The sequence below is a fragment of the Amphiprion ocellaris genome, chromosome 7 (assembly GCF_022539595.1).
Source record: "Amphiprion ocellaris isolate individual 3 ecotype Okinawa chromosome 7, ASM2253959v1, whole genome shotgun sequence".
NCBI lineage: Eukaryota > Metazoa > Chordata > Actinopteri > Pomacentridae > Amphiprion > Amphiprion ocellaris.
The window spans coordinates 22,478,746-22,503,810 of record NC_072772.1 but is presented as its reverse complement, the minus strand read 5'-3'; the positions used below and the strand labels follow the sequence as shown (position 1 = coordinate 22,503,810).

At 39.2% G+C, this 25,065-nt stretch overlaps 1 protein-coding gene and 1 non-coding gene across 2 annotated transcripts; one reads left to right on the top strand and one right to left on the bottom strand.

Annotated features, from left to right (window-relative positions):
- Nucleotides 1–6,071: 6,071 nt before the first annotated feature.
- Nucleotides 6,072–23,671, top strand: LOC111571489 (POU class 2 homeobox associating-factor 2). The gene is made up of 5 exons (XM_023274677.3): nucleotides 6,072–6,264; nucleotides 9,792–9,892; nucleotides 17,067–17,106; nucleotides 17,364–17,668; nucleotides 19,832–23,671. The coding sequence occupies exons 1-5, from the start codon at nucleotides 6,255–6,257 to the stop codon at nucleotides 20,267–20,269; spliced, it is 894 nt and encodes a 297-aa protein (XP_023130445.1). The 5' UTR covers nucleotides 6,072–6,254; the 3' UTR covers nucleotides 20,270–23,671.
- On the bottom strand, nucleotides 18,118–18,200 carry trnal-cag (transfer RNA leucine (anticodon CAG)). Its single transcript has one exon. It is a non-coding gene; the product is annotated as a tRNA-Leu (tRNA).
- Nucleotides 23,672–25,065: the final 1,394 nt, after the last annotated feature.

Here is a 25,065-nt window from a genome sequence, read left to right as displayed (position 1 = left end):
GAGGAAGCCCATTTAGACAAAGAACACATGTAATGAGTTAATCATTCATATTTAAATAGTCAGACATGTGTGTACATGATATTGTTATCATTGTTTAATAAATGCTAATGACATCTGATTGAATTTTATTCATTTTACTTTTATTTTTATAGTGCCGATCCACAACAGGAGTCATTTTAGGACACCTTACAATCTTATGTTAACGAGAGAAACCCGACAAATCCAATTAATCCCCTTTGAGCAGTACTTTGATGATAGTAGGAAGAAAAGCTCATATTTAGAGAGTAACCTCCAGCTAAACCAGACTTATAGAGGGAAACCATCTGCTTCGACCGGTTTAGGTGATGGTAAATGTGAGAAAGATGAAACTAGCAGAGAGAAACAGACAAATAACACATGAGATCAAGCACAGTTGAAAAATGCAGTCGTGGCTTTGGGAAGAGGGTGGTTACGTTCAAAACATAAAAAGTGCTTAAAATGATGTGAAATACCTATGTATGATCAAATGTCCTGTCGGTCAACACGCTCATGTTCCAACCCGTGAGTACTCAGCAGTCTTTACTGCATTATTACATGATTACATGTAGTAGTGAGTACTAATAATTTGGACAACTCCCATATTCAAACTCAGCTTTCATCTTCATCTTTACAGTTCTAAAGTTTATCGATAGCATCTTTCATGATTGTTATGCTATCATGCTGACAGAATGTGTCCACAGGCAACCAGACAGGCAGCCAGACATATAAACACCTGCAAAAGCGCCCAAAACCACATTTGTGGCAGTTCCTTCTTCAGTTTGTGTCACCAGAACTAGTTTGCCATCACAACACACACACACACGCACACCCACAACCACAACCACACAGGGAGAGAGAGAAACTTTCAAGATGAAAATGAATCAGCCATGGTGTTGCTCCTGGTGATAACTGTTTCTGTTGTATTCCTAGTGTTTCAAACTAAAGGCATCACTGATATAGATTATTTTTTGTTTAATTTCCCAGGTTAAAATCCAGAAGCAAACAAGCCTCTTTGTGGCACATTATTCTTGACATTTCAGAATAATTTCAACCGTTGCCATCTTTTCCATGCACCACCCACAACACAAGTCACACATTGTTCCTGTACACCAGAACGCACTGCAACCAGGAGGTAGGTCACTTACTGTTCACCAGAGGAATTTCCAAGGAAAAAGCTAACAGAGAAACTCTGTCACAGAGATAATTGTTTACAAGGTCAAATGCACAAGTTTTCAGAGTGGAATCGCTTGCGTTGCACTGACAGCATCAAGAGAATATTTAAAAATATGAAGACTGCATTATGCAACTCCTGCCTCTGGTAGAATGAAACACTGTACACAGCACAGTTGGATCTTTTCCTTCCTCTTCTGCCCCAGATGTCCGTTGCAGAGGAGAGCTGTGCATCACTCTTATCAGTCATTAACTGATAAAAACTCCACACAGCAGTCGACACACAATAACATCACCTTGTCACCAAAGTACAGAGGGACACAATATTACTGTTGACAAGGAAGTCACTTCTCATAATTCCCTACACCAGGCCTGACTCAAAGGTGCCGTGTTTATTTGGAAAAAATTAACACTTGTCCTGGATATTCCTGTGAAAAACCCTTCATTCCCCAGCCCTGCAATATAATAAATGCTCTGTTTAGCATGAAAAGCTAAAAATAAGCATTAGGCATGCCAGTAAGTCTGATCAGGTATTTTATATCTGGAATATCAGATCTGAATATTTGACATGTGATATTTATAATATATATCTGTGAGAACATACTACAGCTGCACAATGCACACTTACACTAGACGTAGCCTGCATTAAAATTTGTAAAGCATTCTTTCTTTTGAGGAGTTGAGAAGTTCTTCAGGGAAACACAATCAGCATCACTATTTCCCTTTTATATTTTGTGTGATTGTGTAGTATTGTATATGGGAAGTGTGTTTGGGAGAGAAAGGTTTAGACAGCTTGTCTTCATCTCCGGTGAGGGGAAAATGATAGGTGCAGGTTTCTGTCGACAGCAGTACTTAGCAGTTATGGTTAACCTGCAAATTGTAGCTGAGAGAGATGCTAAAATGACCGTTGCTGCGCTATATGAGAGACCTTTTGACATGTCTATGCCAAGAGGTCCTCTGCTTTTCCATGTGTGTGTCTACATGTTTCTGGGCCAGATTTGGGTCCACTTGTGCCCTTAAGGAGAATAGGCATTTCAAACCAATACAAAGCTGTTCTGAGGGATCACCTTTATCCTGGTGATTGGAGTGGTCTCTCTGACGAGCATGTGCAACATCGTTCCTGTGGTTTAGTGTGGTGACTTTTGGCTGCATGTGGGCATCCATGGAGGGATTGATGAAGTGCAATCTAAATCACAAATCAAGGTCAGAGTCTATGACCTGACCTTGTTCAAACATTAAGCACCTTCAAAGAATCACCAGGAGAAGTCAGCATTCGAAGCCAGCAGGACTGATTGTCGACAAAGATCCAGGAGTAGCTCTTAGCAGTGATTAACACCCCAAGAAAAACCAGAGATACTGAGCTGTGCATCATCTTTTATGCTGTGTTTATACTGAGTTAGTCATTTTTCCACACCTATAGGGTGTATGATAGGAGTGACAGGAGTGATTTGTCTTTACACCAACAATGCATGCTTTACTTTATGATCTTCCAGCTGTGTGTGTGTGTGTGTGTGTGTGTGTCCTCCACAGACACACACACACACAATATCATCAAAACATCAGTGATTACTAGAACCTTCATTATTATGGAGTGCATACATATGTCTTGACTGTATTCTTCAGTTTCAGTAGCACTTGCCGTAATGAAACCATCTCTTATTTTTAGTATATTGCACCCAGAAAATATTACACTACAGGATCTGCAAAGATTCTCATGGATTTGGAGAGATGACGAAATTTAGGTCACGTGGACTCTGGTGTACTTGCAGACACAAGTACAACATGGCCTGATGCTGATTTAAATTATGTTTTTTGAGGAAATTTAACATAACATTGTGCCCTCTAGATATATACAGCTGTGTCTCATACAGGAGTCCTCCACAAGAACCAGAAACGCACATTGATATGTAAATCAGTAGCTTGGGCAAACTGCTTAACATCCACTGGAGGCTACATCAACCAATATACCATCCAAATGAGCATTTTATCTGTATTTTTTAAATAATCTGAGCAGGTGGCAGTGTAACTATGATGCAGGGGGTTGGTTGCTAAACTGAGATGGGATCAGCAGCATTTCTAAAAAATCTCCATTTTAGGAGAATTCTAGAGTAGTGTGGACACAAGAATTAAACGTAGCTGAAGTTATGCTTTTAAAACAAAAACTTATTAATGTGGATGTAGTCTCAGACTGCAGTATAGAGGAAGCCCTGGCTACTATGGCACACCAGTCCATGGAAATAAGATTGGAAATCTGCAGAAAAGACCAGATGTAAAAGATCAGTTTATCCTTTAGAGAGTGATGGAAAATACTTATGTCATCTATCATCCTGTAAATAATGAGCTGCGAAAGATTCAGTGCTGCATTTTCAGCGTTTCCAGCTGTAAAAGTCTATACTATGTGTACAGTATGTACGTTTGCACTGTTTTGTCCCATTAGTTTCTTCTTTTTCTGGTGCTTTTCTCAAATCCATTCAGTAAGAGGAGTCAGACAAGGACTTGTAGTGCTCCCTGGACAGTAAAACCTCAAGTAACCCCATGGGAGCACTAAATTCATGGTTATATATGCGATTATATAAGCAGCTCTGTCTCTGAAACCTGGTTCATGTGGGTTTTTTTTTTTTTTTTTTTGAGCAACATACTGAGCCTGAGTCTTTTGTTGACAGAACAAAAGACTTTATAAGAGCCTCTCCTCTTGAAAAGACTCGTATAAGCTGGCTTTATAATAATGTGCTGGTTGTTTACCTGTTAGGAGCCAGGGAAGCTGGCTCTACCACAAAACTGGCTAAAGCAAGATCATACTTTCTGCTAAGTAATGCAGCATATACTGTTCCTGTGTGCTGCTGCTCTCTCACCTCTTGCCAAAATATGATATATCAGTCTGTCAATGAGACCAGAGGATAAATGTTAGTTTGATGAGAGGACATTTAAATTTTTCAAAAAATTCTCAATCGAACATTAAACCTTTCTTTATTTGGGTCAATATATAATTGAGGGACTTTTGAAGTCGATGGGATATATCTTGAATACATTTTTATTAAAAGTAAAATGTTTTTTATGTTCATTATGATCATGTCTTTACAAATTCCATAATTATTTATAATGGAAACAATCCCTTATTAATAAAAGATGACTGGATATCACTAAAATGTCAACTAAATAACCATCCGAATTTAATAACAACCACCTTCTAATCAGTTAAACAATAATAAAATGAGCTTATTCAAAAATAGTTTTGATTGTGTTCCTTTTTATTAAGTTGAGATAATCATGACAGATATTTTTTGGCAGTGTATAATATTTTATATGGAAAATAACAAATTGTATCTGTGTCTGAGAAATCACTTTCAACTAAGTTCCCCATTACAAAAACACCTCTCAAGGAAGAGTGTTAATTCCAGATCACATGACCTGCTCCACATGATGTCATTTCCTCCTGAAGAAAAGACTGGAACGACTCCAAGGCTTTCTGAGTTATTTAATATAAAATAGTGTGTGAGTCAAATGTGGATTTCTCACATGTCAAGAGGTTTACTACAATATCTTTAGAAATAACTTTCAATTTTACTCAATTGTATATATAATATTTTAGAAGATTCTTTCTCTAAAATGCCATGTGGTGTTTGGTTATAAGCGGCCATGTTGATTTTAGGTCTGAAAACAGCAAAAATGTCAACTATGTTACAAAAGGTCCAGCAGTTATATATTGACCCATATAGCAACATGTACATGCTTCTAGTATATAAGTATACTAGAAGCATAAAGAGTATGTATAATCTGCTATCACTTGTCAACCTATCAGCTCCTGAGCTCTATTTCTAGTTTGTTGCTGCACAATGTTAGCATTTAACCGACTAATGTTACTGCTACAATATTTAATGTGAAAGTTGAGCATGTGAAATGTAACCATATTTTGAAGATGCCTGAGCCTCGTCAACATTTGGAAATAATATGTGGATCTCTGAAAGTGTCACAGCAGACTGCATGCAAATCCACAGAGGGTGAAATTGTGCCACTTTAATGTTTAGCTAGTTTGTCTCACTGCCGTCACTGTCGCTATCAAATCATGTGTGTCCAAATGTAACCAGGTTCCTTCTGTATTGTGTCAGCATCATGTATGGGAAAAACATATCATTTTCAATGATTCGCTTCACAATTTAATGAACTGCAACAGTCTGGATCAGAAGGCACACTACTGAGGCTCAGCCAGGAAACAATTAAAGAGTCAGATGGGAGCTTTGTTACTGTGCCAGACACAAATTGTTTAGCGAAGCAAGCCTCCAGCTATTCTGCCCTCCCTTTTAAACACAAGGTTGAGGTGACTCATTTGTTTTTAGTTTGCTCAAAGTGTTTTATACAAATTACAGCACATCCATTTGAGTAGAAAATGACACATTAATGTCCTTTTATGCAGAAAGACCTCATGTTTTTAAAAGACATTATTATGTTTGTTGGGAGACATCAAAGTCTTTTATCAGCTGACTGACCTGAGGTGCCAACACTGAACCTGCAAAACACAGAAAGACACTTTGGTGCACTCTGACTCGTTGTTTGGTTCAATTTTTATTTATTTCAGAGATGCCCAACTGTCAGACTGGAAGAAACCAGACTCCATCCCACAAACCCAGCAGTGCAAGACAACTGCTGCAGCTCTAAATCAAAAAAGTGGAAACAATATATCCTTTTAAATTTGGATGATGAGTAGGGGCCAGGGAGGAGCTGCTTCCCAGTCTCTCTTGCATGCTCCTGATGTTTGCAACCCCTAATCTTGACTACAGATGCAAATAGTCTAAAAAACGTCCCCGCCAAACATTTGCATTTTAAACAAATAGATAAAGGTCATTTTGAAAAGCTGCCTCCCCATGACTGCAGAGTGAGGTGGCATGTTCCATGTGTCCCTGCCCTCCTGACAGCGTGGTTAAAGCTCCCATCGTGGCACGACAGTCAGCATGGTGCTGCACACTGGGATTTAGCTACAGTAGGCAAATACAGCAGAGGGAGAACAGAGAGGCCTGTGTGTGTGTGTGTGTGTGTCTAAGTGTGTGTGTGTCACACTGTTCAGCAGCATCATGGACACAGGTAAGACTCACTCATTCATTTACAGGCTGCTCCTGCTTTTCTATTGCAAAAACCTGTTGTAAAGGCAAATATGTTGCAAAAATGTATGTTTTAATAGAAATTTTTTTAAATGTTTTTTTTTTTCATGACGACATGTTCTTATTTTGCAGATTGCATAGAAAGAAATGTAGTGGTATCCTATCGATATATATTACAATGCAACTTGTGTTTTGGCAGTTATTTGATGATAGGTGAGCCCATTAAAAATAGTAATTCATTTTGCTCATAACAATGCATTTTAAGAAATAGGTCAGTTTAATGTTAATGGTGCAGGAAATATAACAACACATGTCAGAACGTGTTTTCTAAATAGACCTCATATAAATCTGTGTTTGGCATGTACAGTATATGCATGTTATTTCCTATATTATAGCATATGTTTTAATATGGAATATTGTCTTACACAGTGATATTAATTTGTGTGGCAAAGGAACAAGGTGCAAAAGCTAATTTTTAAAAATCATATCCTAAGAAGATTTAATATTTTCAAGAATCTGACTGCTGTGCAAAGTTGGGGCTTATCTTAAAGATCAATTCAAAAAGATGGGGTCTTTTACATAAGGTTTTTTGCATGCAATTCCCGTTTGCATAATAAAGTTTGCATTTTCATTGAGTTTAAACTTCTGCTTCCCAGGAATGTCCCCAAATTCAATTCAATTCAATTCAATTCAATTTTATTTATATAGCGCCAATTACAGTCAAATTGTCTCGAGACGCTTTACAGAACCCATATGCCTGACCCCCAGAGCAAGCCAAAAGGCGACAGTGGCAAGGAAAACACCCTTTTAACAGGGAAAAAAACCTCGAGCAGAACCCGGCTCTAATGTGGGGGGACCCATCTGCCTGCTGGCCGGGCGGGTTGAGAGGGACAGAAGAGGTAGAGAGGTAGAGATAGAGGGGTAGAGGTAGAGATAGAGGGATACAGATAGAGGGGTAGAGATAGAGAGGTGGGGGGTGGGACACAAGGACCATAAAACACAGCCACACATCTGAAGCATCCAGCATCCAGCTCTGGGACCAGGGACACTCGGAGAAAGGACACAGAAAGAAACAGAGTGAATGTAATGCAATAATGGTATATATAGTAAATACATAGGTAGTTAGAGAAGGGCTCAGTGCATCCAGAGAGGTTCCCCAGCAGCCTAGGCCTATAGCAGCATAACTAGGGGCAAACTAAAGGGACGTCAAGAGGGGAAGTCAGTTGTGCAAATGAAAACACCAGCTCACCCCGTCAGGGTCACCCAGTCAGCCCTAACTATAAGCTTTGTCGAAAAGGAAGGTTTTAAGCCTGGTCTTAAAGATAGAGAGGGTGTCCGCCTCCCGAATCCAAACTGGGAGCTGGTTCCACAGGAGAGGTGCCTGATAACTGAAGGCTCTGCCTCCCATTCTACTTTTAGAGATTCTAGGAACAACAAGTAAGCCTGCAGTCTGAGAGCGAAGAGTTCTGCTAGGGTAATATGGTACTATCAGATCTTTAAGATATGATGGAGATTGGTTGTTAAGAGCTTTATATGTCAGAAGAAGGATTTTGAATTCTATTCTAGATTTAACAGGAAGCCAATGAAGAGAAACCAATATAGGAGAAATATGATCTCTCTTGCTAACTCCCGTCAGTACTCTGGCTGCAGCGTTTTGGATCAGCTGTAGATGTTTCAGAGAGCTATTGGGACAACCTGATAATAAGGAATTACAGTAGTCAAGCCTAGAAGTAACAAATGCATGGACTAGTTTTTCTGCATCACTCTGAGACAGGATGTTCCTGATTTTCACAATATTTCTCAGGTGGAAAAAGGAAGTCCTACAGATTTGTTTTATGTGCGAGTTAAAGGACATGTCCTGGTCAAAGATAACACCGAGGTTCCTCACAGTAGTACTGGAGGCCAATGTAATGCCATCCAGAGTAACTATATGCTTTGAAAGCAATTCTCTAAGATGTTTGGGGCCAAATACAATGACTTCAGTCTTGTCTGAATTTAGTAGTAAGAAATTATAGGTCATCCAGGTCTTTATGTCCTTAAGACAATCTTGCAGTCTAGCTAGCTGATTAGTTTCATTTGGCTTCATAGATAAATACAATTGAGTGTCGTCAGCATAACAATGGAAATTAATACAGTGCTTCCTAATAATGTTGCCTAAGGGAAGCATGTATAATGTGAACAGTATTGGTCCTAAGACAGAACCCTGAGGAACTCCATGATTAACCCTAGTATGCTCAGAAGAGTCATTGTTGACATGCACAAACTGGAACCTGTCTGATAAGTAGGATTTAAACCAGTCCAGTGCTGTCCCTTTAATGCCAATAGAATGTTCTAGTCGCTGTAATAAAAGTTTGTGGTCGATTGTATCGAATGCTGCACTAAGGTCCAATAAAATAAGTATAGAGACCAGTCCATTATCTGACGCTATGAGAAGGTCATTAGTAACTTTCACCAGAGCTGTTTCTGTGCTATGATGCACTCTGAAGCCTGACTGAAACTCTTCAAACAGGCTATTCCTTTGTAAATGTTCATATAATTGATTTGCAACTGTTCTTTCCAGAATTTTAGAGAGAAATGGGAGGTTGGAAATTGGTCTATAGTTGGCTAAAACATCTGGATCTAGAGTGGGCTTTTTAAGTAAAGGTTTGATTACAGCAACCTTAAAAGCCTGTGGTACATAACCTGTTACTAGAGAGAGATTAATCAGATCTAACATTGAGGAATTAATTAAAGGTAAAGCCTCCTTGAACAGTCTAGTTGGGATAGGATCTAAAAGACATGTTGATGGTTTGGATGTAGAAACTATTGAAATGAGTTCAGAGAGATGTATGGGGGTGAAAAATTCTAAATATCCATCTGGTCTTACAGCCAATTCTAAAGTATCTGTACTCGATGATACATCTGTGACATTTGCAGGAAGGGCCAGATTAATTTTTTCTCTAATCGTAATAATTTTATTTGTAAAGAAGCTCATGAAGTTGTTACTGCTCAAAGCTAAAGGAATACAAGTTTCAACAGAGCTCTGACTCTTTGTCAGCCTGGCTACAGTGCTGAAGAGAAACCTGGGGTTGTTCTTGTTTTCCTCTATTAAAGATGAATAATATGTCACACCAGCATAAAGTTTTAAAGAGCAATGTAATATTAAATAAGCTGCTACTATAATGCATGTGTTTTTATTTATTTGCAGGATGTTTTGTAATATTGTATTTTTGACCCCATCAGATCCCCTCAAGTATTTTCTTTTGCTGTGAGGTTTCAGCAAGTGTTTGTAGTTAATTGCCTCTTTTTAGTCCATTTGCATTGACCAAACCAAAGGCAATTTCCATGACATTTACACACCAATCCCAAAGAGTCATTCACCTATATGCATAAAACTGTGAAATATTCAAATGAACACACATTTGTGGGGATGGATGAAAATTTGTATGAAGTTGTGTTACAAGTCAAACTGTCTTAGGATTTCTTTCAAATATGGATTCACACACTGTTTCTCTTTCCTGATCTGTCCAGAATATTCGAAGAGAGTGTACCAAGGCGTCCGAGTCAAGCACACAGTCAAAGACCTGCTGGCGGAGAAACGATCCCGACAGACAAATGGGACGAGATACAGCGTAAGCACAATCTCCTCTAAACCGTCCTGCTTTTGTCCCGTCCTGTCTCTCCCCACTTCATTTTTCTCCCAAACCAAACAGCGCAGCCACAGTTGACATTCTGTTGGTGGCACAATTAAGAGGTCGTCTTTTAAAAATCTCCTCCCCTTGTTTACATTTTGGCTTGTTTTGTGCACTAACGATCCGTGGTTGATCCATTGACCACCTGTACCTCACCCCCCCACCCCCCACCCCTGCATCTCTGCTCCCCTCGAGCGCTCGCAAAGCCGGTCTGTAAATAGCTGAGCACAGTGTGTAGAGAGAGACACAAAGCAAAGAGTCCCATCCTGACCTCACAAAAGAACACCGATACAAAGCTCCCAATGGCAGTGGTCACGATCTCCTGAAAACTCCCCCGAGGTGGAGGTGGAAACGGGGGTGGGGTGGGAGGATTGAGGTGGACAGGTAGCATAGAGAGACAGAAAAAAGGCCGTGCAGGAGGCCGCCTATGCAAAGTTTAAACCATGCACACCTGCCAGCTGACATTGTCCTCTGCTGTGAACAGGCCACAGACAAACCTCCTATTGTTGTCCCAGATAGACACACTGTCTCACACACACACTGTCAGAGAAATCAGGCTTTAGACGTCTGCATGCACAAGCAAGACTGGCTTTTCATTCTGCACAAACCGCCTGTCAAAAGGCTTTCACGGGACAGTATTCACTGTTTGTTTTTTGTTTAGTGTCGGCATGTCCACTCTATAGATATGCAGGCGGTTGACGACTCAGGTAATCAGGGAGTTATGTGAGAGACAACGAGGGAAGATACCTTCAGATGTAACAAAGAGACAAGTCCAAGAATATATCTGCTCCAATGCAATGCTTGTCATGGAATTCCAGTATAGATTTGAACTTCACTGTGATGTAGAGGGAGTTCTCAGTGAGAAAAAAGTCAAATAACAGTAATTCTTTGGTGTGCTGGTGCTGATTGAGACTTTGTTTAAAGACATATTTTAAGGAGGCAGAGCTGCTGTGAAAGATAAAATATATGGGGATAATTAAAGGGAAAGCCAATATGAGGTGTCTCAGGGAGATCTTGGGCCATCATATGACTAAAGAAGAGCTTCAGTGCTGCTTTGAATTCATTATCCAAGTCTGTGAAACTGTTCTGGTTGGATGAAAATCATTCTTTTCAAAAACATTCCATCATTTTGTGTTCTAATGAAGGAGAGCTCTGTGTAACGCATGAGTTCAAAGTGTCTCAGAGGTGTTCATCTGGGTTGACATCTGGTGAGTGTGAAGGTCATATTATATATTCACATCATCCTCATGAAACCATTCAGTGACCTCAACTGCCCAGAGGATAAAGGTGATCACTGAGAACAACTTTATATTGATTTGCAGTGACTCTTCTCTCTAATGGACAAGTGGATCCAAACCATGCCATCAAAATGCCCCTCACTTCATAACAGAGTGACCGGATCCCTGATTTTATTATTAACATTTAAAATAGTTTTTTTGTTTTGCTTTTGGGACTACAGACTACACAGTCACTCTCAAAATATTTACAAACAAACACAGACCCTGTGGATCCCCTCACTGTAGGGGCCAAGGGTTCAGGGTTCTCCTTTAATTTGTCACCTGTCTGTAGAGGTGGTGGAGTTCACCTTCAGTTGGTAAATCCAAACAAATACAGTTTTAGAGTGAAGGTGGTGGACTGACAGCTTCAGAATAGAAAATCAAGCGGTGTGATAACCTTGGACATTTAATCTAAAATGATCATTTTTTAAATCAGACCATTGATTAACTCTTATTTAAAGTTCAGAACAAATTGTTTTGTTTTTTTTTTAGCTTTATTTCCAGATACTCTGAAACATTAAAGGATGCGGCTGGCAATGTTATGTATTTTATTTAATGTCACCCAAAACCAAAAATGAATCTACTGCTGAAAATAGTTCCCAGTAAAATCACAATCTCCTCTACTTTGAGTAATGTCTGCTGAAAGCTACTGTAACCAGAACAGTTGTGTGTTTAGGGAAATACCAAACCCTTTAAATGAAACGACATATTAGTGAGCTGTTATCAAAAATTTACATTTTTAGTAGGAACCAGTATACTTAGCATTGATCACCACAGTGAGGGTGGGGACACTGGACGGTGATAAGAGGAGTCTGGTTTTGACCCGCAGAGCAGCTCAACTTCTGCAAAATTTCTGTGAGAAGAACTGCAGTCTGCATCATCCCAAAAATCAATAAAGCAAAACACCGCTTTATTTTAACCAGGCCGAGCTCCGTGTTTGAACTATGACAACAACATGCAGAGGCAGCAACAGGTTGTAGAGACCATGAGAGACTTCCGTCTGAGGTCAGAGAGTCCACGGAGGAGACAACCCTCATGTGTTTGACAATGAGAACAGCAGCTCAAGAAGCTAGTGTCTGCTTTAGGTACAGCTTTAGATGGGAATAAAAAACTCAACAAGGCTCCAATTTTAGACTTATTTTCTAATTCATTCATTCAACTACTATATTACATTTAAAGTTAAATTAACAGCTAAACACACCCTTTGTCAGTTACTTACAATCCCAGCAGTTGCCAACTGTTGTTTGTTTTGTTGCACAGTCCCACAGCTGCCAGATAAACTGATCTACTATTTATTGACAATACCAGTCGTAGTGTTTTAAACTTTGCTGACCTATTTAAAAGTAGCTATTGTTACAATTCATGTGAAGATTGCCTCAGCATATCTCATTGGTAAAGTTGATTTGATCAAGTATGAACTTGCGCTGCTAGTGGCAGAAGCTTGGTGTTAAAAACTGGTTCATTACATGCAGATGACAGTGGCTATACCTCATATTAACAGGTGTCTCTACATTCGTCTCCACTGACCACCTGTCATCAGATCTCGCTTTGCCATTCTGACCAGGGGGAAGCAGAAATGCACTTTCTGTGCCTGATCTGCTGAAATTTTTTTAATGAAAAAGGAGTTAAAATTGTACCGATTGGATCTATTTCTTGGCATATCAACTCAGTCAAGATATTTGATGCTTTGTTGGACAAAACCAGTTTATGTGAACAAGAGTACTCAGTTGTGTGGGTGATCCAGAGCTCAGATGTGGTGACTGGACCTCAGTGCATCCTCAGTATATCCTTGGTGCAATATGGCTGTACTTTGAAATGTCCACCTGTGATTAGGTTACACATGATGCAAGTTAAAGCCAGAGGGCTGTACTATAAAGTCAGATTATTTGGTTAGTGAGGTAAGCACTGATAGAAGCACTGAGGTTTTACTGCTACAGTCTTACTGTCCCTCTTAATTTATTTTTAACTGTAGCATCTGTGCTAGTGGCCTACACCATTGTTGAGCATGTATACTTGTGCGCTGGTCAGTCTGTTGTTCTGTAACTGCCACCAAAGCTAGTTAGCAGTGCGATGCTTTTATTCCACTGTGTTGAATTTCTTCTTGTACAGATTATATTGGCTTTGAAGCTAATAAAGGCTGAACAACAGTTGCTTTTACTGAAATTATTGTAACGCAGACATGAGAAAAGATGCCAGAACCGACACAGATTGGTAGAACTATAAAAACTATGTAACTATGACTATATTAGTCCATAACTGGCTATTGAGTTTGCATTATCAGCAAGGCTCTAGTACGACCTGATAAATGTTACATTTAGTTCCACGCAAGCAATAACTTTGCGTAATTCCACATGCTGTGCTTACACAACATGACATGTAGTTACATTTCTGGGGATGTGCATCTTAGGATACAGTGTAGGATATAACTAACTAACTTCAGTGCAGATCCAATGCAGAAGAATTAATGAAGCTTCAGGTGGCCTGGTATGATCAATAGTTTATGATGGTAAAAGTGAGTTAGTGACTTTAGATAGCTAAAGCTGTGTGTCTGCCTTTACAGGTTGGTGCTAGATTGGATCAGCTCTGCTGTCTAACTCAACCAACCCGAACCCTAACAAGCAGTCCACCTATCACAGCAGTGGGATCCTTTCAATGGTGCAATATAGCATCAGTCACCATAAAAGAGTCGACTTCTTGCTTTTGCTCTACTTATATTACTTTTATATTTTGTTGTATCTTTCACTGAATACCGCAGTAGTCTCACTTTAAGGCAATTAATTGCTATAAGTACATTTTAAGCAATGACGTTGTTGTTTTCTTAGAGTCAAATGTCAAGTACATAGCGTAGTTGTTACTAAGCATAATTTAAATGTTCTTCTATCAAGTCGAGGTTTGCTTGTGTGTTTATAAATGATGCCTCAAAAGCCTAATAAAGCACAGAGGCACACAGTAACTAAAGCCATCCACGTCCTTATGTTAGTTAATGCTACCTTTTATCTCGGGGAATAAAAGGCCATTGAGAGAGACGAGCAAACTCTGACCACAGAGTGAGTCTCCTCCTGTTGGAACACGGACAGTCACAGTGAAGCAATCTTACATCGTTTCACCTCAGCAGCTTCTCTTGTCTGAATTCTGTTTTTATTGAGGTGTTGTGCCCAGACATGCCGCTATTACATAAATGAACAAGGACGGTGAACAATCACAGTGTGTGATGCAGGAAATTAAAGCCAGAGACATTTTATAGGCCTCAATAGACTTTTATGATGTGTTTCTGGGCAACATTTACCTAATGAGCAAAAACTCAGTTTAAAATAAGCCTAAACTTTTAACGCTCAATATCGGGAAACTGTGGTGTTGCAGAAACATATAGTGTTCAGAAAAAAATAAGCAGCAGAAAAGAAACACAAATACTGTTTTAATGTAAAGTCTTAATTCATATAATAGGGCATGTTTAACAACATGGGAAGTGCAATGAAGCAACAAACCAAGAAAGAAAAATGAATGGACTGTATATATAATATGGGAATATTCACCTGTTTTCTCATAAAAGACTAAAAAAGGTGTGACTATTTTGAAAAATGTGATTGTGTAGCAGAATATAATGAATACTTTACATAGGAAGGAAGAGTTTTTTTTTTTTTAAATAAGGTTGAATACATCCATCATCATTACCCTGCAAACACACGCTGGCATACAAACACGCAGGCATTGTCTGACAGTCTGAGCTTGAGCGAGCTGATTTCCATACACAGCCTTCAGAGATGCACTGAGCCATACCTGGGCCACATGAGGAAGTCTTGGCACTGGCAAATCACATTCAAATTCAACCCTCAAAATTTGCTTGCGTCCCAGCCAACACGGGCTTAATATCAACTCTTTCATGTTAGCAATATGCAAACACGAGATCCTGTCGAACCCTGTCCTGTGTGTCTCTGTGCTGCATGTCTGCACTCTGATCTCTCTGGTTGCACGAATCAAGCAGGCAGACAATTATCAACACTGCTGATCAACCAGATCCTAAGATTAAAGAATTACTGTACAACTAAGTGCATTTTTTTGACCAGTCTTGGTGGTAATATAGACATTCCACCAAATTGATAAGAGCATGTAATGAATGGACAGTTGCTCAGTGTGCCACTGTTTTAACCCTTAGATACATAAGTGGGTCAAAAACGACCTGGTGAGGTTGTTTTCTTGCAATATCTTTGTAATGAAAAGTTTTTTTTTTCATTTCATAATCCAGCTATTCATCAAAAACATATAATCATTCTATTAAATTTTTCAAGTTACCTTTTATACTTTTAAAGAAATTCTAATATTTGTATTACTACCCCAAGCTGTTAATCATTGATAATATCATACAAGAGCTGATGCACAAACTTGTAGGGACCGAAAGCAGCAACAGCTGGAGGAAAAGAGTGGAAGAATGCCAACAAAATGGATGTTGACATTCTTCTGTTGCTGTTCTGTGTCATATTCTTCTTTTTCAAATATCAAAATGTTCAAAATCTGTTATAAAGTTAAAAATAAACATATTTCAAACATGAAATCATTCTGGCGTGGACAAAAATATAATACAAACAATAATACAAATTATTATTCTGAGCCAAAATGACACCAATGGTATAAAAACACATACAGGTCATTTCTGACCCACTTATGGAAGAGTGTAGGCTCCAATCACTGGAGCATCTCAGGGTTAAATCATCCTGAAGTATCTGGGGTGTTTCCATGTCATGAAGCTTATATAAAAAAGAAACAATGTTGTCTAATCAGAGGTAGGCAGTTCTCTTCTCCGAGACCTCACCTTTAACAGACCGTCTGTGAAACCACGCTCAGTTTCAAATATATGCTGTCTGAGACTCAACAATTACAAAAGTTTGCTATTTTTGGCAACTCACGTCTTTGTATTTTTTGATTTTGACACAAGCCCTGGTGGCAACTTCAGAGGCTGGAAAATTAAACCCATAGAGAAGTGCCAACAACTGCATTTCCTCAAAGGTCCACTTGAGGCTGGATTCAAAAGTGAATCAGTCCCCATAGAGCCCATAGAAAAAAGACCACAAGTGGCATTTTAGTAACAGATGCAGCTCGGTCCTGGTGTACTTGACCTCCAGAGTAGAAAGTGTACAAAACAATGCCTGTAAAAAATGAGGCAACTGAGTCCTCAAACAGGTAGGTAGACTTGTTTAGACAGATGGACAATTTCAAAACAGCTCACTGCAGTGTGAAACATTCTAGCTATTGTGTATGTGAAACACACATTTGGAGGTAATTGTGTCAGAGATTCTGTAGCTATGTTCAGCTCTATGTACAGAAGGTGTAGGTAAATGAACAATCAAGGATGTGGGACTGATTTGCATTTTATGAGGGAGACACACAAACTCTGTTATATTAGTCTATCAAACAGAGGAAAGGTGAAAAGCATATGTAGGTCAACTCAAAGAAAACACACGTTTCATTTTAGATTCAACATTTTGCTCAAAGAGAAGGAAACTTTGGTTTTGTTGGGTTTCTCTGTTTAAAATTTGAAAGGTCTTCGTCATACTATGTGAAGTGCTACTAGATGATGGCTGCTGTGAATTGAACTGAATCAAATGTAGGTCTGTGAAAAACTATCAGGTAACAAAGCGACTGGCTGTTCCCTCATCAAGGTCAAACAATGCCCGTGTGGAATCTTCCAGGAGAGAAAGAAATAACCTGTTATGCTCCAATATATGTGTCACTCCACAAAATCTATGCTTACATGTGTAATTAAAATGTCATCCAGTTTGCATGCTGTGACTCAGAGGGTGTCACGTTCCAGTGAAACCTGAACTCTTGTGTCTCTGTCACAGGGAGGATCCACCACTCCACCTTCATTTGTCCAGATGCCAGGTGAGATTCCAGTAAACCATCACACATCCTCTATGCTCACTTTCTGCTGCCTCCAAGATACATCTGTCAACACATTCTCAGTCAGCACTCTCTTTATTACTAAACCTAGGACTTCAAGGTGCCAGTTAGCATTTTGACTCTATTGTCTGCACATTTCAAGCATCTGAGGTGTGTAAACAGTGTGGTAAGACTGTGGTTAGACAGAGCACTGCTGCCAGGACAACACTGAGGATATGTTTCCTGCTGTCCCCCTTCAGGATCCCACATGCTGCCCAGCTACTACGGCATGAGACGGCCCTTCATCTCCGACTCAGACTTCTGTCCATCCTCCAAGCAGTTCTCCCCTGAGATGTATTCTTCCACCCTCGGGGGTAAACCTCTGGGCTGTGAGCCCTCCACCATGAGCAGCTACTCCTCCCTCATCGACAGCTACTACCCAGAAACCTTCGGTGACTACCGCAGCGCCGCCACCTTCTCCAGCTCTGCAGGGTCCTTCCTGCAATCGTCGGCCCTCTCCTCACTGCTGCCACCTTTCAGCGGAGAGTCCTCACATTTATTTCTGGTAGGTTTTAAGATCAGGCCTTGATCTCTAACCAGCAGCAGAGTATGAGAATGACAGAGATGAATAAGAAAGGATGGAGGTTTTCAATCACCACTAGGGATTTAGTCAAGGGTCCATCTGCCCATGATTAGTGTGAATAGTGTTGCCCATGTTTTTAACCGTGAGCAGTTCTTGTACACTGCAATATAAAGTTCTGCATCTCTATGGAAACAGCACATACATGGCTACAAGTAGAGACAACTCAAAATGTCTACTGTGCAGTGTAACAACATTAGCATCCATCATCTATACACCGCTTAATCCTCATTAGGGTCGCAGGGGGCTGGTGTCTATCCCAGCTGACTTCCTTTATTGCATTGTCAACCAACACAAACACAAGATCTGTCTGCTCTTATTGTGTGATATTCACGTTCAATACATGTCAGCAATCTGGAACTGAAAATACCAGCTGTCAGAGGTGGGATTCGAACCCACGCCTCCAGGAGAGACTGCAACCTGAACGCAGCACCTTAGACCACTCGACCATCCTGACTCCTTTCTCGCTTTTTTTACGTAAAAAATTTCATCTCTGATATTTAGGGAGCTGTTCTGATGTGTATAAAAACTGTTTATGTCCCTCATTGTGAGTTGTTGACATTTTTAAGATGCATGCATCATTATCAACTGTTGAGTGAGTGCAGGGATAGTCAATATAAAAGAGAAGAATAGTTTCAGCATTGAAGAGAATTAATGCTTCATTTGGCCTCTCTGCTTAAAGTCAGGTCCCAGTGAGACTTGAACTTGGAATGCTAGATGTAGAGTCCAGAGTGCTATTACACCATGGAACCCCACATCTGGAGGGCTTTGCTGAAAAAATATTCAAACTCTGTCATAATTTTACGTCACCATGCGTAGTTATCCATCCATCCATTGTCTATATACCGCTTAATCCTCATAGGGTGAGGATTAAGCGGGGAGCTGAAGTCTATCCCAGCTGACTTATAGGGTGAAGGCAGGGGACACCCTGGACAGGTCACCAGTCTATCACAGGACTACATTTAGAGACAAACAATCACACTCACATTCACACCTATGGTCAGTTAGGAATCACTAATTAACTTGAGCATATTTTTGGACTGTGGGAGGAAGTCAGAGTACCCAGAGAAAATCCACACATGCAAACTCCATGCAGAAAGATCTCAGGCCCTTCTAGCAGCAAGGCTACAGTGATAACCACTGAGCCACTGTGCAGCCCCCAAAACAAAACAAAATAACAACAACAACAAAAAAAATCAACATGTACAGCAGTTTTCCTGTGTCCCTGGGTGTTACCAAAACTAATAAAAAATGAGGGGCTCTATGTCTACACAGCCTGCAGTTCAGCTGAGAAGTCCCACTGACTATTGGTCACAGCGAGGCACTTGTAGCTACTTAGTTACACTCTAAAATGCAGAATGTCTTGTTTCTTACAGGATCTGGTGCAAACAATTTGTTTTTGACAAACCTTGAATTCAGCCATGTGGATTAAAGTGATTCTGATGAAATGGGCCCACACAGGATTATTTCAAGGACCATCAGAAAGTTTAAAATTTGATGATTCCTTCTTTTTTCACAGTTTCTGTCACCAATAAATGATGTAAATATGTAGTATTGTTTCAAATTTGCTGGCAGGTTTTCGGGCTGACTACTGGTGATTGAAAAACCATACACTGACTATATGTATGATGATTTCCTGAAACATAGTTGATTTTTGATTATTTTGTATACATAGATATACATAGATATACATAGCGATGAATGTCTAGGTAACAGCTTCATTAAAAATAGAAAGAAATACTGATAGGTGATCCATTTAAATTGAATAAAGAAATTAAATTGAATTATGAATCCATAGATAGATCCTATTAGTGAAAGTATGCTTTTTAAATGATTATCATTTTGGTGAACTAACGCTTTTATCCTTAATTCTGAAAAGATCAAATGCAGCACAAATTTTGTTTTTGCCTTTCTGGGGTATTAAAATGTGTCCTGGGCAGTCAGTAAATGTAGTGTTGACGGAAAGAGTACGTCATAAAATAACATTACTTCATTACAAAGGTTTCCTGTGATGGACCGTTGCACTATCTGATGAGGAAATAAATGAATGAATGATTCATCCTCTCCTCTGCTGTCTTCCTGCTTCAGAGAGACTCATGGGAGCAGTCAGTGGCAGAGCCAGTATCTCAGGTGGAGGCTCTCTGTCCAGACAGCCTGGCCTCCGTCAGCGTCCCCGCCTCCATGCCCAGCCCGGAGCCACCAGGGAGCCCCTCTCAGTACCGCTCCCCCAGCCGAGGCTCCTCCTCCATGGGCCCCGTCTCCAGCAGCCAGCCCTACACCCTGCACTCCCTGGAGGACGCCCACTACCACCCTCTGACCAGCAGCAGCTCCTACCCCCTCCCCGCCTCCTCCTTCACCTGCCCTCCCTACATGAGCGGCACCGTCAGCGACCTGGTGTCCAAGATGGTGACGGAGGAGGCAGCTGACGGCCACAGCAGTCTGTCCAGCAGCACTGACGCTCACTCCTGGGCCAAGGAGGACGGGGTGAGCGCCTGGTCGCCCTACGAGATCAGGAGGGCCTACTGACTGGACGACTGGGTCGGAATTTAGAAGAAGATTGAGTCTTCAGAGACAATTCTACAGTAAACTCAACAAACACTTGGCAACTCGATGTAAACCTGGAAGCTTTTTCTTTTTGTTCTGGACAATTTAATATCAGTTTGTTAACTTTGATTTCTAAGGAAAAAAATCTAGTTTAATATGTTGGTAGAGATGTGGCAGCATCAGTGGACAAGCTGTCCAATCTGATGTGTAAGAAGGCTCCTACTTATTTGTAAAAAAGCAAAAAAGTGGTGTCTTTTTTGTTTGCTTGTTTCATTTGTATGCAAAAGAGTGGGCAGCAAGGATGTGACAGTAAACAAAGGTCATGATAAGCAATAAAAAATGAAAAACGCACCCAAAAAAAGAGATTTAGTTATGAAGTAAAGGTAATAGAATAAAACTGACACTTTCATGGTTATCGTGAGGATTTATGGTTATTCTGAAAAGCTCTGTGAACATGTTATTCTTGTCCTCCTCTACCTGGGAGCTCTCTGTACTGACACTGCTACTAAACTGCAACCTGCTGCCATCTTTAGAGGTTTTCTGAATGAAGCGCATTCAGTGGAGCTGCTGCGTGGTATGACTGCAATCTGATGTTGGCATCAAGGACTGTATTTTAAACACTTCCCCTCCTAACTCAGTCTTGGACTTACAGGGTGGAAAGGGTTATATTTTTGAAGATGACAAAAAGGTAAAATCTCTACATTATGATCACTACTGTTCAAAAGTTTGAGGTCACTGAGAAATGTCCTTATTTTTCAACAAAAGCGTTTTTTTTCAATGAAGATAACATTAAACGAATCAGAAATCCAGTCTAGACATTGTTAATGTGGTAAATGACTATTCTAGCTGGAAACAGCTGATTTTTAATGGAATATCTACATAGAGGTACAGAGGAACATTTCCAGCAACCATCACTCCTGTGTTCTAATGCTACATTGTGTTAGCTGATGGTGTTGAAAGGCTAATTGATGATTAGAAAACCAATGTGCAGTTATGTTAGCACATGAGTAAAAGTGTGAGTTTTCATGGAAAACATGAAATTGTCTGGGTGATCCCGAACTTTTGAATGGTAGTGTATGTCCACATAATGGTGTTTATTTGAAAGAAAGCTTATATCGCTTTGAAAGGTGTGAGACTGTTGTGGGTAAATTGCTGTTTAAAGAACATTTTAAGACAATAGGAAAAATTTGTTCAGCGTCACTCAGAGTATACCTTCTGGAAATCTTCTTGATCATATCAGAATCAATAATTCTACGTTCCATATGTTGGTTAAAGGTCTTCCTTAGACTGCAACCCATTCCTTATCATAGTCTGAGCTCTCTATTTTTGACTCTATTTATATAACCATGTGTTTATGTAACACGCACACAAATATGTGTACTGAGTTGGAAGCAGTGGTCAATTTTAACATATAAGTAACTGATTATGAATAGATGATTAGCATATTAATAAAAGATAACCAAGAGCTTACAACTGACTTCATTTTCACAAAGCAGACCATAAAACCGATAAGATCACAGGACACCCAAGTGAAGCAACTATTTCAGTTATTTTATAATTACCTCATTATATCATTATCTCCTGTCTCATTATACCTCATCTCATAATTTAAAGATGGATCATTTATTTAGTTGTAAGAACTACAGTGAAATAATAACAAACTGAGAACATGGAAAGTGGTGAGAACAGTCGCTCACTGGCTTATTGAGGACAGAGTGAAAGAATCCAGCTGTTATTTCTGTTGCAAGTCTCTACTCATGTAATCTTCGAAAACCACCACGTGACCAAACACATGGTGACCCTAAAGTCTGGACTCATAGGAAATCTGATTAACTAGGTTATTTCTGCCTCCACAGATTAAATATGGTTTTGTCAGAAAAAGAAAGAGTTGAACTGGTACTTCTCAGTGGACGTGAAGGATGGACATATGGAAAGACAAGGTTAGGGTTAGGGATGTGATTTTATGGGGCTAGCATGAATTTTAGCCATGACCAATTCTTTAGTTTCTGCTGATACATTTAGTCGTCCAGAACGGGGTTTGTCCATAACACTGGCTGTTTCTTTAAACTTTTTAACCATCTTCACCACTGTGGAAAAGCCAAGTGGAATCCTCCTTGGATGATGTGCATTAAATTCATCTGCTGTCTTTCCATATGTCCATCCTTCACATCCAATGTAAATAATGTTGTTAATGAGATTTCCTATGTTTCCAGACTTTGGGGACACCCTGTAATTAATAAATACAATAATATAAGCATAGTTGTAAATATAAGAACATTTCTGAACTGTTTATTCATGTCTGTGTTTGCTGCTAGTACCAGCTTTAAATGTTAAACTGATGAGATGAAAAAAAAATAATAAAACATTTCTCAGCAAATCTCTGTAAGTCAAATTGTTAGGGTTTTTTTGTCATCAACTCTTATTGATGGCTCATGAAGCCAAGGTTACCAAAGAGAGGTACATCTTGACTTAGAGTATGTTTTTTTTTTAAATGTAATTCCCACATAAAAATGTCAAACAGTTGCTAAAGTTCTGTTTTTTTAATTCTTGAAGAAGTTCATAAGATGTCTGTTCTGCTCAGGTCTTCCACCTAGTTGAGACTTTGTTTTTTTGTTTTTTTGGGTTTTTTTTTTGGCTGCAGGTTCTGAGTCAGTCTTACATTGTTTCCAGATTTCTTTAAAGTAGGTTTCAGTCTTTTAAAGTCTGTACAAGAGTTTAATTAAATCTACAATTAAACCTAAATTATACACACTTTAATTGATAAAGGATTCTTATTTTACATATAAAAAATATTGCATTCTGATACTGTCTACACACTTTTCATGCACACTAATACAAAATCTTTGAATTGTTAACAAATCAATGTAAATATTTTGTGGTTAATCAGAACTAATTGTTTATATATGGCTGAATCGAGGCTGGCTGTGCTGTTGAAACTCATCTGAAGGGAAACAAACCCTACAGAGAGATGGTTCTACAATAAAATTCTGCTAGAAAAGTAGTAGTTACTGGATGTAACTCCAGTTCCAAGAGTACACGTGAAGCCCTCTGACAGGGTTACTGTCCAATGAAAGTGTTGGAAGCAGAATTTGTGTAGCAGATTAACTTTTGTTAAGGGGTTTTAACCATTAAATAGCTTTTATTTAGTTACAACTACATGAAAGTATATTTACTTTGAATGAATGAATGAATGAATGTTTTTATTTTGGACGTGACAAAAAAGTCACAAAAACAAATCAAAATATTCAAAACAACAACAAAACAAATAAACAAAACAAAGCAAAAGATAATAACTGAACATATCCATAAAGGAGTAGGATGAACATGAACTTATTTCCTCCTACCCTTTCTCCATTTCGACCATCAGTCACTCAGTACCCTTCTTCCTTAGTTATTTATGTACATATTTCCAAACAAAAGAGAAAATAAAAAAGATAAAGAATTATTTAATAATCAGTGATATACCCATGTCGAAGTCCCTCCTTCTCCTTGTACCTCATGAAAACCATGTTTTTGTACTGCTGTATAAACTGGCTCATGGTTGGACGTTGCTTCAGCTCCACCTCCAATCCCTCAAATACTCCTAAAACCTGTGCATATACACTGCCGTTCAAAAATTTGAGGTCATCCAGACAATTTCATGTTTTCCATGAAAACTCATACTTTTATTCATGTGCTAACATAATTGCACAAGGGTTTTCTAATCATCAATTAGCCTTTCAACACCATTAGCTAACACAATGTAGCATTAGAGCACAGGAGTGATGGTTGCTGGAAATGTTCCTCTGTACCTCTATGTAGATATTCCATTAAAAATCAGCTGTTTCCAGCTAGAATAGTCATTTACCACATTAACAATGTCTACACTGGATTTATGATTAATTTCATGATATCTTCATTGAAAAAAAAAATGCTTTTCTTTGAAAAATAAGGATATTTCTAAGTGACCCTAAACTTTAGACCAGGAGTGTATATGGTGCATATGGACTGTTTTCATTCACTTTGGGGGACGAACTGAGGTTTATTTTTGTTACTAAAAATGATCAAGGTAATTCCAAAATATTAATTCAATATCCATACTATATATTCTTGTCTATCTTTGTATATATACAGCATCATTTTGAAGCTTTCATTGGGACAGTGCTAACAGCTGGAGGAGATGTTCTTATATTCGGCCACTAGGTGGAGCCACTGCGCCGCTGCAGCAGCAGCAGGAGGAAGGGGAGGAAGAGGAGGAGAGCTGCGGGAGGCAGAGGAGCTGGGATGAAGACTGTAATAGAGTGAGGAGGGGACTTCATCAATAGGGCTGAAGATAATCAATAAGAGCTTTAAAAGAGACGAATATGCATCACACTCATGTTTGATTGGTCCACACCTTCCATGTTTTTCATGCTGCTGTTTATTGGGTTCACTGTTCACGCTACTGCTGCTGCAGCTAAAAGTTAAGTATAAATATAGAACTGTTGTAATGATAATTTAAATAGGTACGATTAATACAATAATACAAATAATAAGAAAACTGACATTAAAGGAATATATTTTGACTGGTTTGTGATACCAAATGAGCCCAGATGTTTACAGCTGGCTAAGAATGACAAAATAATCAGCATAGAATGTTTTGATGATACTTGTAAATAAGAAGAATTTATTTATTCATTTTTAGCATATGCATCACAAATCCCTAGAAAGCTACAGGATTTTATTCAGGCTGCCGAGAATAGAACTTTGCTATCTGCTGCACACAATGAGTTACCAAAGTTAAAAATGCAGCAGCTTTC

Bases quoted from the DNA above. Each gene is read 5' to 3' on its own strand.
- LOC111571489 (XM_023274677.3), top strand. The intron at 9,893-17,066 runs GTAAGCACAATC...TCTCTGTCACAG, and splicing joins CAAATGGGACGAGATACAGC to GGAGGATCCACCACTCCACC. The intron at 17,107-17,363 runs GTGAGATTCCAG...GTCCCCCTTCAG, and splicing joins TTCATTTGTCCAGATGCCAG to GATCCCACATGCTGCCCAGC.